Source organism: Cyprinus carpio, chromosome B6 (genome assembly GCF_018340385.1).
Source record: "Cyprinus carpio isolate SPL01 chromosome B6, ASM1834038v1, whole genome shotgun sequence".
Classification (NCBI taxonomy): Eukaryota; Metazoa; Chordata; class Actinopteri; order Cypriniformes; family Cyprinidae; genus Cyprinus; species Cyprinus carpio.
Genome location: NC_056602.1, coordinates 26691533 through 26710210, shown reverse-complemented (window position 1 = coordinate 26710210; position 18678 = coordinate 26691533). Strand labels below are relative to the sequence as shown.

Sequence of the window (18678 nt, the reverse complement as noted above, 5' to 3'; positions counted from 1 at the left end):
TTCAAAAAACCATGGTATTATAAATTTGTACTTTTTCTATGCACCATTACTCCATTAATATATTACATTTAGGTAAACACCAAATGTGAGCATGAGGATTTTTGTTTCCCTAAAAAGGTCAAAATGACAAACAAAATTTGAAGCTCCATCACAGATTTTTATAGTTAAACATCCAACCTTGTCAAAGATGTGAGTCCCTTTAACTCAAAGTGTATATTTTCATGTTAAAACACAACATAGGAGAGACATGTTGACAAGACATGTCAGGTTTCAACATTTATTTTCATGTACAAGCACCAGTAAGTCACTACAGCATGATGGTTGTCAATGGTTTATTTGTATATTAATAAGAACATCAGACATCAATGCTCATATCTGATCATCTTATAAAGATCCAGTTGTAGAGCAGGAATGCAGGGGGAACATAACCTGTAAAGAAGAAAGTGTAAGTCAAAGTGATACCACAGGTAACTAACGTACATCACCATCTGATTAATCACTGTACATCAAGATTACCGTTTTGTATTACACATCTTCTGAAATGTTATGTTTAAACAAGCAAATAACGCAACGATGCACGCTCTAATTTGCATACATTTCCAGAACAGAAATCTGAATTTTGGATAAAGCCAGGTTCAAATTTCATGCTTCATCTGTTGACAGATTAAAGGCTCTTACTGAGTGATAATGGTTTTATCACTTTATAAATCAGAGAATACTGTCAATTCACTGTTTTTAAGAATAAAATATTATAAATCTGGTGAATAATCTTTGAACAAACCTGACTGCAAAAACCTTCACAATATAGATCGGACTAAAACTATAAAGCTTGACGTAATAAGTGCTGCTGAAGTGAAGACTTGGACTTTTGGACACTGAGAAAATGGTCTTTGCTGATGTAACTGAAATCTATGAATTCAAATAGTTAAAAAAAAACACTTAAATGTGTAGTTTGAATGTTTTCTATACACTAGTCATAAAGAATACGTTATGGAAGCCCAAAATTATTGAGTATATGGTTTTAAATAGTTAAAAAAAAACACTTAAATGTGAATACGTTATGGAAGCCCAAAATTATTGTCAGGGACAAAAGTAATATTTTTGGATGGATGCTCCATAAACACATGCCTCATTTTTGGACCATTCAAAGCTTGTATTTTAGCCAGAACTGGTTAATACTTATTATCATCATTATGTGAACTGAAACGGTGATGCATTAAAAGGGCCAAAATGATGCATGAAAAGTATTACAAATAATAAAGATATATGCATTTAAAGGGCCACTCACAAGACAGCGGTTTATTTCCCAGTGGGTCTGACACTTTCAAAAACACCAGCTTCCCTCATGGCACTGAACTCCTTCATTGAATCGTAATGTTTGTAGAAGTCAGCATAAGCCTGTTTCCTGGGCTCTGTTACTGTGAACTGAAGAAAGACACAAACTATTTCTCAGATTCAAGAAAAACTGTCCACAATAGCTTGCAAAAAAAAAAAAAAAAAAAAAAAAATATATATACATATATATATATATATACATATATATTATATATATATATATATATATATATATATATATATATATATATATATATATATATATATATTTAACTCATTTGACCCAAGATGGAAAAATTAAATGGGTACAACCAAATATACAAGACTACAAATTAGGGACAATCTAATTAAATTAAATTTAAATTACTATTAAGGATAAATTGTGACAAAAAGTGCTCTTAAAAATTGTTGTTGATGTCAGAATTTAAAAGAAACATTTTGACCGAAGCAAGAGATTGAAGTGCCAATCACAACTTTGGACAGCACTGAAGACCACAAAGATCTAATATAGTGCAAATGATCAAAACAATATCAAAAATTGATTGATCAACAATAACACTGACCTTGAAGGCGACTGCTGCAATGATGGAGAGACCGAATGCGATGGGCAAATGAAACCTCAAACGCTTGGCGAGGAGGCCTCTCATTGCTGGCTTTGGAAGAGACATTGTTGATTTCTAGAAAGAGATGACAATAATGGACATTAAAAAAAAAAACTTTATACACTTATAGTCAAACGACAACCCTTCAGCACTGCTACGTGCTATTCTGACCATCACCGACTTTCAAGACAACCATACAAAGAGCCACGATTACATTATCAGCTCATCGTCAGATATTGTTAAAAGTGCATGTTTTATATACAAATGTGCTCTCAATGCAGTTTTAGCGTGTAGCGGTTTAGCTAATATGCAATTTGCATATCATTTCTCTAAACGTGATAAAGCGCATGCAGACGCAAAGCCGAGTTTTATTTTATTTTATTTTAAATATGACCATCCTGATTCATATAGTGGAGCTGGTGCCTTTTGAGACACGGAACGATCTGTCTAGCTAGCACTAGCTAACAATGACGACCAGCGTAGTTCAAAAACGAGGCACGTTAGCTAAATGAAATGAAAATACTGATTTAGTGTTATGAAAAACTTAACAACCTGATATTATTAAAATGTATACAGGTTTCACCATATAAGTTTTGTTATAAGCGTATAGCAAGCGCGAGATTTACCGTTTAATTCACGACCTTCAGCACGCACGTCCGGTTACTCAGACAGGAAGGCGTTTATGTGGAGACAAATAAACTACGGAAAGTGACGAAGGACAAACACGGTGGGGCCGATTCAGACCCACGAGGGATAACCCGTTTTTATACAGTCTATGGGTATAACACTGCAATGACAAAGAAAAAACGCGACATTTTATTGTCTCATAAAAACAGAATATTTATTTATTTGTTTATTTATTTAATATAAGCATGAATTAAATTTGATTTTCTATAAATACATTTCTATAAAACATCTCACACTGCTTATCTTACAACTACCACCCATTAAATACATTGTACTTTTATTATATATATAAAAAATACAGTGGTTTAATCATTAATAAATAAAGACATAAATAAACCTTTTATTATTATTAAAAATACTTTTTAAAATAATACTGCGTTTTTTTAAATAATCAAGTTTCGATGGATTATATACCATTGCCTTTTTAGTCTTCTACTTTTATTACAAATCATTTTACTGACTGCATTAAAACATAATAAAAAAAATAAAAAAAAAATATTTAAAGACAATTTATGCGTTTTAAAATTATGAATGATTCGGGTTTCGCCAACATCTGGCAACCAACGGAGGGACGCTGACAGTCGTCTGGGACTGGGTCAGTGTTGCCAGATTCCTGTAACTATACGTGACTTTTAACTTGTTTCCTCGTCAGACCCGGTTGCTTGCTTTTCTCGCGGGATCTGGCAACACTGGATTGGGTTACAGTCACCCATCCAGATCTTCAAATAGCAGTAGCAGCGGAGATCGAGTCGCTCGAGTTCGGAGAACTGAAACTGAAATTCAACTCCGCCAGTTTCCGCAGAGCCTCAGCCGGTAAAACGTGCCACTCATCCCGGCTCGCGCGTCTTCTAGCTTGTTCTAGAACGAGGAATGACTAGTTATCTCGTAGTTCCTCGTGCTGGTTTTTAAATACAATAACTGGTAAGTTAACTTCAATCAAGCGGAGCTGAGCGATCACCGAAGCCCTTCCTTCTGCGTTTACTTTCCGGTTTTTCAACTTCAGACGTGATTCTACAACGGTAACTTTGTTTTATTCTAAATGTATATGTATCACAACAGGTTTACTCCCAGTGTGCGTACATTGATCTCGTTCGTAATGTAACATTGTAACAGCACTTAAGGTTCACACTGGCTTCGTTTCAGTATCAACATGCCTCAGAAGCGGCGCTCGCAGTCGTGGACGGAGCTCAAGCAAGCCGGTAACGAGTGCTTCAGGGCCGGTCAGTACGGAGAAGCCGCGAACCTCTACAGCCAGTCCATCCAGCTGCTGGAGAAGTCTGGTAAGGGCAGTAAAATGTAGTCATATTTCAAATATTAACATAGTAATCACTATAGTAACAGTATTACCACATACTAGCTAATTACCATGTTTTTGTACATGTACCATGGTATTCTTGCACTTACACGAGGTGTTCCATGGTGTTCTTATTCCTTGCGAAACCATGTCAGTACTAAAAGTACTTAAAGTAATTCAGTGACGTGTGTACATTTTCAGGGGTTTTCAAAACAGGGTCCCAGGACCCTCAATAGTATACTAGGGGGATAGTGGAAAAGTTCAGAGAAAAACAGTTTAGAAATGTGAAAATAAATTTTAAAACATACATAAATACATTTAAATAAATAATACATACAGTACAGCATTGTAGTGAGTAGAAAAAAAAAAGTTGTATTAAATAATAGAAAATATTTCCCAAATATTATTTTACACATTTTGACTGCTTAGCTAGTAATATTAATAATAAAATAGAAAAATACATGAAATTAAACTTTTTGAAATTATTTAATAGTACAGCACTGTAGAAAAAATTGTATTAAATAATATAACATATTTCCCAAATATTATTTTACATTCTGCCTGCTTAGCTAGTAATAGTAATAATAAAATAGAAAAATACATGAAATTAAATTTTTTTAAATTATTTAATAGTACAGCACTGTAGAAAAAAAAAATTGTATTAAATAATATAACATATTTCCCAAATATTATTTTACATTCTGCCTGCTTAGCTAGTAATAGTAATAATAAAATAGAAAATACATGAAATTACATTTTTTTAAATTATTTAATAGTACAGCACTGTAGTGAGTAGAAAGAAATTGTATTAAATAGAAAATATTTCCCAAATATTATTTTACACACATTCTGCCTGCTTAGCTAGTAATATTAATAATAAAATAGAAAAATACATGAAATATATATTTTTTTAATTAATTACTTAATAGTACAGCACTGTAGTGAGTAGTAAAAAAGGGCATATAATAGAAAATAAACACACATTTATATTATTAATTTTCATGGTATTAATTGGGTGTTTATAAATACAAATATATAACTTTCTAGGGGGTCCCTTGCATGGTTATGAATTATGATTAAATCATTTATCTCCTCCTTTATCATCTCACAGAACCATGTTAGAATCTGACTATAATATCATGGTAATGTCATATGCTAAGAATACCATGAAGATTCCATATTAATATGTTTTGGAGTGACAATAGCAATACAGCCATCATACAGTCAGGACGATAAGAAAGTTGCAGAGCAACGGCAACAGAGAAATGCTTCCTCCGACTATAATAGATAAAAAGGAAGCAGTGGTACTGACGTAAATAAAGACACATCGATGTTCTGTTCGCAGGTCAGAAGAACAAGGAAGATCTGGGTATTCTGTACTCCAACAGAGCCGCCAGTTACCTGAAAGATGGAAACTGCAGCGAATGCATTAAAGACTGCACCACGTAAGTTCAACAAACAGCAGGTGCAAAAATTAAAGTAATTATATGCAGTGTTAATAATCTTAATATTTATCTTTCAGGTCTCTTGAACTGGTTCCGTTTGGATTTAAAGCTCTGCTTCGCCGGGCGTCAGCTTATGAAGCCTTGGAGAGATACAGACAGGCGTATGTGGACTACAAAACTGTTTTACAGATAGACTGGAACGTACCGGCTGCTCACGATGGTGTCAACAGGTAATTCTGCATGCTAATAGAGAATGCACTGATCAACTGTATAATAAAGATGTAATACACAACATATAAGCATAAGGATACAAAAAAATGTACCATGCAACACATTGCTCCTTCCCTCCAGAATGACCAAGACTTTGACGGATATAGACGGACCATCTTGGAGAGAGAAACTGCCTCCGATTCCCACCGTTCCGATGTCTGTGAAAGAAAGCCTGGCGAAAGCTGCCAGCTCGGCCCCAAGCCCACAACAAAACAGCGTGATTGACAACAAGAAAAAAGGTATTTACCTGTACCGTACCGAGCGGAGCCAACATACTTCACTTCAGCACTTGATTTTCAATTGTATTATTCTAGCACCAGGACCTGAAGCTGCTAAAAAGGCCAAGGCTCTGAAGGAAGAAGGCAATGTGTTTGTGAAGAAGGGTGAACACAAGAAAGCCATGGAGAAATACACGCAGTCACTCGCTCAGGACCCCACAGAGGTCACAACCTACACAAACCGGTAAGAAATGGAACCAGTCATTATGCTGCCAAATGTCAGATTTCACAACTGGAAAAGTCATGGACTTCAGGTCTGATAATGTGTGTAAATCAATATTGTTTGTAGGGCCCTCTGCTACCTGTCATTGAAGATGTATAAAGAAGCTATTAGCGACTGCGATGAGGCTCTTCGATTGGATTCCGCCAACATTAAAGCTTTTTACCGACGTGCCCAGGCAAACAAGGAACTCAAAGTAAGTTTAATTCTGAATAAATTGAAGTTCATTATCTTAACTAAAAACTGAATTTGGTGAATTGTTTAATGAATTGTAATTTATTTACTAACTACTTGTTTTTCTTAAAAAAAAAAAACCCTAACGCTAGCTTGTTCTATTCTTTTTCTATTGTTATATATATATATATATATATATATACACACACACACACACACACAATATAAACCTTGCTACGTGTACTGCGTTAGGCTAACTGAGACTTGTTATTGGACTTACATATCATTGCTCTTTTGTTGATTTTGATCGCTTCCATTGTCCTCATTTGTAAGCCGCTTTGGATAAAAGCATCTGCTTAATGACTAAATGTAATACATTTTTTCCCTAGAACAAGAAATCTGCTATTGAAGATCTTAACAGTGTGCTCAAAATCGATCCAAACAACACAGTGGCGCAGAAACTATTGCAGGAAGTACAGAAGATGAAATAACCATGACTGTACAGTGAGGAAACTTTCCCCCAAGTGCCTCTCAAAGCTGCAACGTTTGCTACAGACTTTAGATATGCACATCGTAATACTATTTTAAATCTAGGAAATAATTTGAGTGTTCATGTTCAATAATTCCTACTTCACTTTAGATAGAATTAGGGCTGCATTTTCTACAAAATGTTTAATTTTTTTGTGCAAATATATTGTATTGTTGTGGGTTAATTACTGTCACAATCAGTTAATGTTTATATACATTTATAAAGACTTGACACCTGTATTTATTGATGTTTCATAAGGCATTTTGCATCAAGACAACATAAACGGGTCTTTATTTTATTTAAATAATGTGCTGTATGCATGTGGTAATAAAGAAGAATGTTCAGGAATGTTGTATTTTTTCATCCTGTAAATGGGAAGATGTAATGCTATGATCAGTGATGACTTTGTTTGTAGGAACTGGCAATATTGGCAAAAAAAGACCTAAAACAGTAAATGCTATGTATACAGGTAGTATAACTGAATGACAGCACACACACACGCACACAAAAAAAAAAAAACTATCAAGACAGATGCTGTCAATGACCAATTTCAAATTGTTCCTCAGTTTAAAAACAAAAGTTATTTGAACTGTAAATATGCCTTAAATTGAATATACCTTTTGCAAACAGTAATTTTAATCACAATAGTCAACTTCATGGTTTGTTTGAACAAAACAAACAAACCTTTTCTGATATAATCAACAGCATGCCACAGACGATTGAAATTAAAGAAAAGTTCACTCAGAAATGAAAACATGCTATAAATTATTTCACCCCTCAGGCCATCCAAGATGCAGATGAGTTTGTTTCTTTATCAGAACAGAATCTGAGAAATGTAGTCACATCACTTGCTCACCAACAGATCCAACAGAATGGGTGCCGTCAGAATGAGAGTCCAAACAGCTGATAAAACAACAATAATCCACAAGTAATTCACACCATTACAGTCCATTAATTAACATATTGTAAAGCAAAAATCTGCATCTTTGTAATAAATCCATCAAGACAATTTTAACCTCAAACCATAACTTCCGTTTTTCCATTCATAATACTGCTTTCTCCAGTTAAAACGTCATCTTGTCTGAATCAGGACAGAAATATGCACAGATCAAGCACTGTTTACAAGCAACAACAGACCAAAAGAGTTCTAAACCAATGTCAGTGGGTTTTGAAGGACTTATAGACTGTAGTGACCAGAAGCAATGGTTCAAAACACCTTGATGGATTTGTTTGTTACAAACATGCAGCTTTTGGCATCACAAGACATAAACTGATGCTCTGGAGTGGTGTGGATAATTGCATTTTTATCATCAGTTTGAACTCTCATTCTGACAGCACCCATTCACTGCAATTCATGGCTGAGCAAGTGATGGACAGGTGCTGGTCATATAATCAGAATATCATCAAGAAGTTGATTTCAAATATATTTCAAATGTTTATTTCTTTTAATTTTGATGATTATAACTGACAACTAAGGAAAATTCCAAATTCAGTATCTTAGAAAATTAGAATATTGTGAAAAGGTTCAATATTGAAGACACCTGGTGCCACAGTCTAATAAGCTAATTAACTCAAAACACCTGCAAAGGCCTTTAAATGGTCTCTCAGTCTAGTTCATCAGGCTACACAATCATGGGGAAGACTGCTGACTTGACAGTTGTCTAAAAGACGACCATTGACACCTTGCACAAGGAGGGCAAGACACAAAAGGTCATTGCAAAAGAGGCTGACTGTTCACAGAGCTGTGTGTCCAAGCACATTAATAGAGAGGCTAAGGGAAGGAAAAGATGTGATAGAAAAAAAGTGTACAAGCAATAGGGATAACTGTACCCTGGAGAGGATTGTGAAACAAAACCCATTCAAAAATGTGGGGGAGATTCACAAAGAGTGGACTGCAGCTCGAGTCAGTGCTTCAAGAACCACTACGCACAGACGTATGCAAGACATGGGTTTCAGCTGTCGCATTCCTTGTGTCAAGCCACTCTTGAACAACAGACAGCGTCAGAAGCGTCTCGCCTGGTCTAAAGACTGGACTGCTGCTGAGTGGTCCAAAGTTATGTTCTCTGATGAAAGTTAATTTTGCATTTCCTTTGGATATCAGGGTCCCAGAGTCTGCAGGAAGAGAGGAGAGGCACACAATCCATGTTGCTTGAGGTCCAGTGTAAAGTTTCCACAGTCAGTGATGGTTTGCGGTGCCATGTCATCGGCTGGTGTTGGTCAACTGTTTTCTGAGGTCCAAGGTCAACGCAGCCGTATTCCAGGAAGTTTTAGAGCACTTCATGCTTCCTGCTGCTGACCAACTTTATGGAGATGCAGATTTCATTTTCCAACAGGACTTGGCACCTGCACACAGTGCCAAAGCTACCAGTACCTGGTTTAAGGACCATGGTATCCCTGTTCTTAATTGGCCAGCAAACTCGCCTGCCCTTAACCCCATAGAAAATCTGTGGGGTATTGGGAAGAAAAAGATGCGACATGCCAGACCCAAGAATGCAGAAGAGCTGAAGGCCACTATCTCATAACACCTGGGCAGTGCCACAGACTGATCGACTCCATGCCACGCCACATTGCTGCAGTAATTCAGGCAAAAGGAGCCCCAACTAAGTATTGAGTGCTGTACATGCTCAAACTTTTCATGTTCATACTTTTCTGTTGGCATGGATTTCTAAAAATCCTTTCTTTGTATTGGTCTTAAGTAATATTCTAATTTTCTGAGATACTGAATTTGGCATTTTCCTTAGTTGTCAGTTATAATCATCAAAATTAAAAGAAATAAACATTTGAAATATATCAATCTGAATATAATATACAAGTTTCTCTTTTTGAATGGAATTTGAATGGGATTCTGTTCTGATGAAGACACATGACTTCCTGAGGATGAGTACATTTTTAGCAAATTTGATTAGAACTATTTCTTTAACTTGCACAGAACCTGGATCATTCCCTTAAAAGCTTATTTATTAGGCAGAAACATTTACATGCCATTTAATTCTTTATAGAAGAGTGAGAAGAACTAGAGAACGTGCTCACTTTTAATGTACACCACTACGAAAAACAATACAGCGTAATTTGGAACTGATAAAACTTTTATTTCACTTTAAATTGTCTTTTACACTTTTCCTGATTATAACATGTAAGGTGAAACTAGAACTGTTTTAAAAGACATACACAAATCTAGTATTACGTCAATAACCAGGTTGTATTTATTTATTTTTTTGTCATTTTGTGCATTTTTTTTTTCCCTTAAGCTAGTCTAAATTTTCACAACCACGTGCGCGCTAAGCAATGAAACCGTCACAGAAGCTAACTTTAGGCAGAATACTGGTCAGTAAAAACAAAGCAATTGGAGATACCAGATATACAGACAGGCTCGGCTCCACATTCACTACTGTATTTTTTGTAATCAAGCGTAGAATAACTGCCATTTGTTCAGCTAAGGGGAGAGAAAGAGAGACAGATTTCGTCTTCAGTGCATGAACATTGTCTTCAGCTCGAGACGGATGAGTTCTACACCTAAGTGGAATGTTATGGTGATGTGACAAGGTATTGTGACACTGAGTGCGTGGCTACCCCTCGGAAAAAATGCTATTTGCCAAATTCGATCTCGGCTTGTGTTTCACAGACTTTGGGCCAGGACTTCAAAGCCTCCACTGGTCTGCAGCACTTTCCTGCACAAAATTCAAGTTAAATCCAGAATTTCTCAGTTGAACTGCTAAGAAACTCCTCTCTTAGCAGGAATGAGGAGTAGAGAAGCTCAAAGTCAGTCTAAGGCCCCAAAACACCTTCTTGATTTACATGAAGAGGGATTTTTTGTGTGTGTGTGTGTGTGTGAGAGAGGGTTGAATAGCTTAAAAAAAAAAAAATAAATAGAAGTGTTTTTGCAAGCATTTACTTTCAAGACAAATTTATATTTACTTCTAAAATGTTTACAATTTTACATCTTTATTATATGGAAGTGTGGGCAATATTACATAAAAGGGGAAAAAAAAAAAATGTTCAGAACCAGGAAAATCGTTTAATGATGTCAAACAGCACCATTAATTTGACTGCCTCTTTGACAGCACATTAGGAAACTCTCCAGTTTGTTCACAATAAGGTCTGTAATCGTGAAAGGCCATATACTGATGGAATGTCTTTTACTTCAAACTGAATATAGACATGGAATGGCAAACCTCGGGTCCTTTTTGTAGTCGTTAGACGTGTATGCAAAATCACACACAGGACAGCAATAATAGTAATGCATGTTTGTCAGTGTCACAATACAGCCTGTTTTCATCCCTTCTGTATGAGATCGCAACAGAATTGTACTGCTACTCGTAACGAAACCGATCTGATTTCCATTAAACACATGTTATCCAGAAGGAAAAACTAAACGTCACAGTGTTTGTTAAATTAATGGACAGTTTAATAATCTTTTGAATAAAACCAGCAATTGCCAGTACACTATTGGAGAGCAAAGACAGAGGAGGGAAAAATGGGTGGGGAGGAACACTATAATACATTATATCCTGCTAGACCAGAGAACATATACCTTTTAAAAATGTTAGGAGGGATTTTGGGAAGGGAAAAAAGATGGAAATCGTTTCCACTTTTCAACCATTTTCCCTCGTCTGGGGGAAAATACACAAGCAGACATGTTCGAGACAGCCTTGGAAAAACCAAACTTCACCCTGCCGCTCGTGGCTTCAGGGGTACAAACTTGTAGGTCAGGTACAATTCATGCTGCTCGTCATACAGAAAGGTGGATAAAGGTGAGGTGGACTGGATGGAGCAGGGAATTATGGGCTGTATATGTGTAAGATAAAGAGTGTAGGTGGATTTAACAGTGAAGTGCAACGCCTTTAGTTCTCGCCCTCGCCAGCATCTGCCTCATCACCCTGGTTTTCTGATGTCCACAGCTGCAGAACGAAAGAAAAAAGTTAAAATGATGCAATGTTAAGGCTCCAAAATTAACTTTTTACCAAACCGATCAATGGCATAATGCTAAATATTTTTTTATCTGCAAAATTTGAGCTATTTATATTAAAACTATACTGACACAAAGACAGGTTTCTGCAGGTTTAAGGTCGTTTTACACGGAGTGATTCAAAAAAGCGAGGCGAAACATAAACAAATGGTGCTTTCACTCCGAGTGCGAAACGATTGTTCGCCTTCTGCTAATTTACGCCTGCACGCTACGTGGCGCCAACAGCAATGCATTTTTTCTTCATGTAGCATATGTATCTCATATGGTTTACATCGTCTGCTGCTCAATATACAGCATTAAATTAAGATAAATAACTTTTGGTATCCATAATGCTTACAAGAATACATCTGAAAATATAATTAAAAGGTACAATTAGCATCAAGTTACACTCAAAATGTATGTAATCATTAATGTTTTTGCTCAAAACCCATTTTAAAAGCATCCTCGAGTGCTTGTAATAACTTCCGATTATGATCTAAAATGGATTTTGATTCTATAATAGGCAGACATGCACTGTTTGTATGTTTTATAATGGACTTATGAGAATAAGTCTGTTCTTTAATACCAACGATAACAAGAACTCATCGGTTCGATATTCATTTCTCTTTTTCGCGCTCAGTGTGGAAAGCCTTTATGGAGGTAAATTTAAGATGTCAAAAGTTAAATTCAACTTCCTACAAACCTTATGGCTTTAATACTTCTGCTTTCAATATGGAAATAACTTTTACAGTAACTTCTGATCACACCGCAAAAAAAGTGATGATCTTCATCAGTATTTCTGCCCTGTCTTCTTGTGCACATACCTATGATTCTTAAATCAAGATGACAGCTAAATGACAAGTCTTATTTTATAAGAACTTGAACTGAGCTATCACCAAGGATAAATATCTGCTGATGGGCTTAGAAAAAAATCTACTTAATTCAATGGGAAAACAAGTTTTAATACCACACTGACCAATGTGTGTTGTTCTTTTAAGCATAAACTGTCAAAAAATGTATATCTTCACTTTGCATCTTAAGTAAATGCATCTTGGTTGACAAAACTATACCAAGGAAGATATTCATTTTTATGCAGTGCATGCGATTTAAAATCTTTTGCTCCGATTTTGAATCCTTACTTTGTGGAAGGGTGCATTAAGACTTTTTAAGACCTGCAGTAACCCTGCCAAGAAATTAATTTCAATTCTTAAATTAAAATTTATGCTAATAATAACTATAAAAAATGTATTAAATGTAAAAAATGCTGAATTTGTTAAATATTAATTTTGGTAGATTATTGTACGCATGGTTGCCACACTGAGTTTTAGAAAAAAAAAAAAAAAAAAAACTTTACAAGATAAATCATCCTACACAAAAACTGTTGTCAGAACTTGCGCAAGATGAAAAATACATCTAAATGTTTCTTATTTTAATCGCTCACACCACTTAAGAATAGCATGGCTCAGGTTATCATTTTTCATTTAATTTATGATGAGTAATCTATATAGTCTATATTCATTCTGCATTGTTCATTTTAAAGGAGTGTTACATTTTGGGCTCTGTCTACACCTAGAAAAGCCAAAGTTGGCACTTACAGTGAGGTTGTCCCTTAGTAACTGCATGATCAGGGTGCTGTCTTTGTAGGAGTCCTCGTTCAAGGTATCCAGCTCAGCAATTGCCTCATCAAAAGCCTAGGGTGAAGGTAAACATGAGGGTCAGTTCTGATGTCTTCCTGTACACTGGAAATACTCATTCTAGTATTCAATATAAACTCATTTTGTTTCACATTTCAAATTGCTTTTGGAAGATATCCACTGAATGTTGCATAAATAAGATGGGATGAAAGCGTAAAGAGTACATTGCGTGTACCCAAAACAGAAAAAGTCAAACAAGCTGTAGATGAACAGATAATTGTCTAACCGTCTTTGCCAAACTGCAGGCCTGCTCTGGGGTGTTGAGGATTTCATAGTAAAACACGGAGAAGTTCAGTGCTAGTCCCAGCCTGATGGGGTGTGTTGGCTGCATTTCCTTTTTGCTGATCTCAAATGCATCCTGGTAAGCCTTCTGAGAGTTGTCCACTGTGGCTGTAATTTGAGAGGAAACAAAATCAAATTCATAACCATCACATCACAGCCTGAATGTTTCGATGCTTTGACTAGCATCTAATTATTCACTCTTAGGACTGGACCTTAAACTTCAGCATTATCAGTTCCAATCATTGTTTATTAATCCATCTTCACCCTAATGAATAGATTTAACATAAATTAATATTTAGGCAACATCCTTCTTGCTTTATAAAGAAAATCAGCTCACTTTTCTTTGCTTCTCCGGATGCCACCTCGGACAGGTATCTGTAGTAGTCTCCTTTCATTTTCAGGTAGAAGACTTTGCTCTCTGCCTGGCTAGCGTTGGGAATGAGGTACTTCTCCAGGAGACCCTGAGAGAACAGAGGTAAGACTGACATTAAGCTATGAACATTAATATTACATGAATAAATGAAAAGCACTGACCATCAGAAAGAGGAAAAACTATTTTCATAAAGTGTGCATTTTTGGATCCAAATGTTACAAATAAAATTGATTCCTTTTGCTCTAACTATATAGTAGGCAGCATCCTAAGTGAAACATATTAAATGGCTGATTGCAATGCTGTGCATCATTTCATATAAAGCTTTAAACAATGATTTTGATAAAAAGACAATGAAAGAGAAACGACATAGTATTCTAATAAGCATAAATACATATATTGCACATTTTTGGAAATTGAAATTTGAATTTCTGGAATTTAGAATTTTGGCTAAAAAGAGCACTTCTTTAAATTCATGTGATACTTTAACGCTATAATGCCTTAAAATCATCTAATATTGCATAATAGACATCAGAATAATATTCCTAAATTTTTAATTCAGCTGTAATTCTAAACTTAAAATGGATAGCAAATTAAATCAGGTGAAACTCCAGAACTGTCAAATGTTTTCTTCACACGTCACGTCTCTCACCAGCACGTCGTTGCAGATTTCCTGAAGCTCAGCCTCGATCTTCTCACGGTATTCACGCGCCATCTGCTGTTTCTTCTCGTTGCCCTCTGTTTTCTGCTCGATGCTGGAGATCACGCGCCAGGACGAGCGGCGGGCACCCACTACGTTCTTGTAAGCCACGGAGAGCAGGTTGCGCTCTTCGTTGGAAAGCTCAACGCCGCCCTCCGTGACGGCCTTCATGGAAGAAGCCATGTCATCATAGCGCTCGGCCTGCTCAGCGAGCTTTGCCTTCTGCACTAGGTCGCTCTTGTCCATGATGCAACTGCAAAAGTACGAGACAAAGGTACAAAATGCATTTTGGTGAGCTAATTTTCCTTTTATTATATTCTGTACGCATATAATGAAATTAAGTCAAGTTTAGAGTCTCTTACTGAGCTTGGATGACCTCCTTTTGTTGTAAAGAGGTCAACTTTCAAGTTGGTGCTTATTTTGACCTGCACCAGATACTATTATTAAATTTGGGACTTACGAAGATTTAAGTCATACTGAAGGCTGACCATATGAATACGTAAGAGGACCAATGCAAAGACACAGCTATGAAGCAGCAGTCACTCAGTAACTGTCTCAAAGACTTTATCTCATTGCACTCATCACTGAATCATCATATCAGAGTCTAACACATCAGTAAAGTCCCATGTGAGGTTATAACACTCACTGATGTTATGACAATACGTGAGGATCACCTGAAACCAGTCTAGTTAAACAGAGCTTCCTTAAGACTGATGAATTGACTAGTCGGCTTTGAAAATAGGCAGTTTTGCACACTACAACAGCATTCACACTAGTCTTCAAGCAAGCAAAATTACTTCAGAGCCCAAAATAATGCAGCGTTTGTTTTTCTTTCTTGATCTCAAGTAAATTAAGATTCTCTGCTGATCAACCATCTTTTGCTACAACTATAATTCACCAAACTGGAACTTTGGTATAATGCGGTTAAATATGTGTTCTGGTATAAGAAAGCACATCACATATCTAAAAAAAAAAAAAAAAAGAAAAATGTAAAACTTAATAAATATATAAATATTTTTAACCAAAAATAATTTTACCATATAATGGTTTACAAAATATCACCATGCATTTCTGCATAATAAACCAGGTTTATGTATAAAAGATGATACAAGTAGTGGTTAATCTAAAGGACTTTTTGGTCCAATAAGAAATGTGCCTCAAAACATTTGTTTTACCTTGCCATTAACCATTTCTGAGAAATACATAAACACTGTCAATAGGGAAATTTTATTATTATTATTATTATTATTACTTAAAATTAGCATGCATTTTATGCATAATGAAACAGGTTTACCCATAGTTAATGGTATAATCAGTGGTTAACCTAAAGGACAAGTTTAGATCAATAACAAATATATGACCATAACACTTTTTTTTTTTATTTAGTGTCTAACAATTGTTCTTTGCACCAAATGACAAATAAATAGGTTGTATTTTTAGCTCATACTGCACTGATGCAGTGGTTTCAGGATTTCTGAAATATATAATCTAATTAAAAAGCAGGTCAAAATCATTATTTCTAAAACACACAAACTAACACTGCTTATCCACCTCTGCGCATTATACAACCGGTCAAAGTCTAAACCAAACCCACTAGATCACCTATTCTAAATCACATATAACCCCAGGTCTCTGCCTGCTGCTTAATATTCCATTTATCCAACTGTCCTGTCTACCTTTGTGCAAGGTCACGGAATCCCACATGGAATCGGGATTGTAGCAGGCCACAGTGGGATATTTCAACCCTGTCAGCTATCGATACGTGTGTAAGTGCCAACGCCCAGGGCGTTAATGTCTCCGCCTGAACGCGAACCACAGGTAACGGTGTCAGGCGACTAAACACGGCCCTTCCAGCTCCTGGAGACCAACACACGTGTGAGCGTGCTAATCGGTTGCCTAACGTACCCGAGGAGGGCTGGAGTACTAGTTAAAACGCACAGTTTGAACGGTTAGTAGATGACATAATCTGGTGTCAAACTCGATTTATTTACATAGGCCCTCACGACGCGTCCTGACCACAAGTCCGCCATCCTTAGAGGCGATTATTTCGCAATTGAAACGATCCCAACCCACTAAGTTATATTAAATCAATAAACTAACTCGAACGCATTTAGAAATACTACAACTATAAATCCGAAGCGCCTCACCTCGCTAATACTGCACTGCAGCATATTCGAGGCACTCCGCTCAAGCTAGCAGCGTTAGCCACCAATGCAACGCCCTCTCACTCACATTCCCGTGTGGAACTTAATCGGACGCGCCGATTATTCGCGCCAAATTAAATGTAACCGTTACTAACAGCAATTCGTAATGACTTGCTTTACTTCTCTGGTGTATAACACTATTAGCTTGTTAGCTTTCAAGGCGACCGGGCGTTGAATAGACGCGGGAGCCGCTGGCCATTGCCCCCGTTCGGATGAGGGTTGTTCGGCGCGATGCTACTTTGATTCCGCTCTTACATGATGAAAGTGCGGGAACGGTGCGCTTCTAATATAAATCAGACGTAACTGGAAATAAATTGTCAATAATCGTTATTCATCGCCCGCTTCGGCCTAAGTCCTTGTAACGTTACCCAGCCCCAAACCACAATAGACACTTTCCGCCATTGACAATGATGAGGGGGGCTTACATGTGCAACAATACAGCAAAATGCACCTGTAACAGTCATAATATCAAACGAGCGGCCTTAACGGGCAACGTAACTCACATTTAAATATATTTCGAGTCCTGATTTGTGTCTGTTAACGATGGGAGTATCAAGCTGTCCTCCGTTTCGCTGCTCGGGGTATTCAGGGCAGTACCACTTCCGCTTGCGCTGAGACTTCCGCTTCCTCTAAACTCCCCTCCTCCCCTCCACCAGTATCCATGGTAACCGCCGTATGGGGTTTCCTACACCGTTTTACACGGTCCCTCACGTCACAAGGACCATGGTAACCAAAGTCGTGCGTGACGTAGTTAGTCACCATAGCAACCGTTGCCAGGAGGCGCTGGACAGTTTGCAGAATTCGAAATGGAAGCTTGTGAGATTAATAAAACCGGCAACAGCAGAAGACGATGTTTAAAGTACTCGACCGCAGACGGTCTAATCGCGCGCATGGGTTATCCGCATTCAAAAGCACGCACATTATTTGTAATGGTCATCTGAACACTCGTTTCCATCTTCTATTTCTGTTTTTGTTCATAATGATAAGGGTGTTTTTTTTATTTGTGTTGTAGCTATCACTTTTTCACACATAGAAATGCAGCTAAAATTGATTCACATGTCAGAAAGAGTACATTGAATTATGGAAAGTTATTGAATGTAATTTATTTGAAATTGTTTAGAAAAGATAGTTTGAATAGTTTGAATCAATAACTAAAATTAAAAAGAAGTGAAAATTGCGTCAAAATGAATAATTATAATAGCGATAAATAAATAAATACATTTGTGCAACATTGGAGAATGTTAAATATCTAGGATATTCCTAATTTTACGTCATAACTTTTTTCTTTTTACTATATTAATAGTAAAAAAGGAAATGTTGTGTATATGCAAACACATAAGTACCTTTAAACCATATCATATTCTCTTGAATTATTTGTTAAGTAAGATGTAGCCTTTTTACTTTGCTGATGTACAGTGAAGATGAAGGTATGTAACTTCATTCCATTTAAAAAAAGAGAGGGTTTATAAAATCTAATAATAAATTTGTGACCCTTCCTGTGAAATACAGGCTGATGCCTCAAAATCTAATGATGAGATCAAAGTTTGATTTCAACCATTAATTTCACTATGATTTAAATTAAAGATATCAAGGTTACATTTTCACAGAATGTTCCTTACCTTAGAACGATTTTATGCAGAAAACAGTAA

At 36.4% G+C, this 18678-nt stretch overlaps 3 protein-coding genes across 5 annotated transcripts; 1 reads left to right on the top strand and 2 right to left on the bottom strand.

The window, feature by feature from the left end:
• Positions 1–263: 263 nt before the first annotated feature.
• Positions 264–2685, bottom strand: LOC109066524 (cytochrome c oxidase subunit 6C-1-like). Its single transcript, XM_019083546.2, has 4 exons — positions 2564–2685; positions 1899–2012; positions 1289–1425; positions 264–429 (listed from the first exon to the last, which is right to left on the bottom strand). The coding sequence occupies exons 2-3, from the start codon at positions 2001–2003 to the stop codon at positions 1300–1302; spliced, it is 231 nt and encodes a 76-aa protein (XP_018939091.1). The 5' UTR covers positions 2004–2012; positions 2564–2685; the 3' UTR covers positions 264–429; positions 1289–1299.
• Positions 2686–3300: 615 nt separating this feature from the next.
• On the top strand, positions 3301–7182 carry LOC109066525 (mitochondrial import receptor subunit TOM34-like). Of its 3 annotated transcripts, XM_019083547.2 has the most exons (8): positions 3312–3643; positions 3768–3904; positions 5264–5363; positions 5441–5593; positions 5715–5872; positions 5948–6095; positions 6201–6327; positions 6695–7182. In XM_019083547.2, the coding sequence occupies exons 2-8, from the start codon at positions 3775–3777 to the stop codon at positions 6794–6796; spliced, it is 918 nt and encodes a 305-aa protein (XP_018939092.1). In that variant the 5' UTR covers positions 3312–3643; positions 3768–3774; the 3' UTR covers positions 6797–7182. The 3 variants fall into 3 exon arrangements, with proteins under 3 accessions (XP_042582473.1, XP_042582472.1, XP_018939092.1); XM_042726539.1 differs by having other exon boundaries at positions 3301–3545; positions 5715–6095; XM_042726538.1 differs by having other exon boundaries at positions 3303–3643; positions 5715–6095.
• A 2720-nt stretch (positions 7183–9902) lies between these two features.
• Positions 9903–17690, bottom strand: LOC109066527 (14-3-3 protein beta/alpha-A-like). Its single transcript, XM_042726537.1, has 6 exons — positions 17533–17690; positions 14778–15078; positions 14093–14216; positions 13700–13863; positions 13375–13470; positions 9903–11732 (listed from the first exon to the last, which is right to left on the bottom strand). Exons 2-6 carry the CDS (start codon positions 15069–15071, stop codon positions 11676–11678), a joined length of 735 nt encoding a protein of 244 aa, XP_042582471.1. The 5' UTR covers positions 15072–15078; positions 17533–17690; the 3' UTR covers positions 9903–11675.
• Positions 17691–18678: the final 988 nt, after the last annotated feature.

Bases quoted from the DNA above. Each gene is read 5' to 3' on its own strand.
- LOC109066525 (XM_042726539.1), top strand. From the start codon at position 3,775: ATGCCTCAGAAGCGGCGCTCGCAGTCGTGGACGGAGCTCAAGCAAGCC. The intron at 5,364-5,440 runs GTAAGTTCAACA...TTTATCTTTCAG, and splicing joins TGCATTAAAGACTGCACCAC to GTCTCTTGAACTGGTTCCGT. The intron at 6,328-6,694 runs GTAAGTTTAATT...TTTTTTCCCTAG, and splicing joins AGGCAAACAAGGAACTCAAA to AACAAGAAATCTGCTATTGA.
- LOC109066527 (XM_042726537.1), bottom strand. From the start codon at position 15,071: ATGGACAAGAGCGACCTAGTGCAGAAGGCAAAGCTCGCTGAGCAGGCC. The intron at 14,217-14,777 runs GTGAGAGACGTG...CTGTTCTCTCAG, and splicing joins AAATCTGCAACGACGTGCTG to GGTCTCCTGGAGAAGTACCT. The intron at 13,864-14,092 runs GTGAGCTGATTT...CTCAAATTACAG, and splicing joins ATCCGGAGAAGCAAAGAAAA to CCACAGTGGACAACTCTCAG.
- LOC109066524 (XM_019083546.2), bottom strand. From the start codon at position 2,003: ATGTCTCTTCCAAAGCCAGCAATGAGAGGCCTCCTCGCCAAGCGTTTG. The intron at 1,426-1,898 runs GTCAGTGTTATT...GTCTTTCTTCAG, and splicing joins TTGCAGCAGTCGCCTTCAAG to TTCACAGTAACAGAGCCCAG.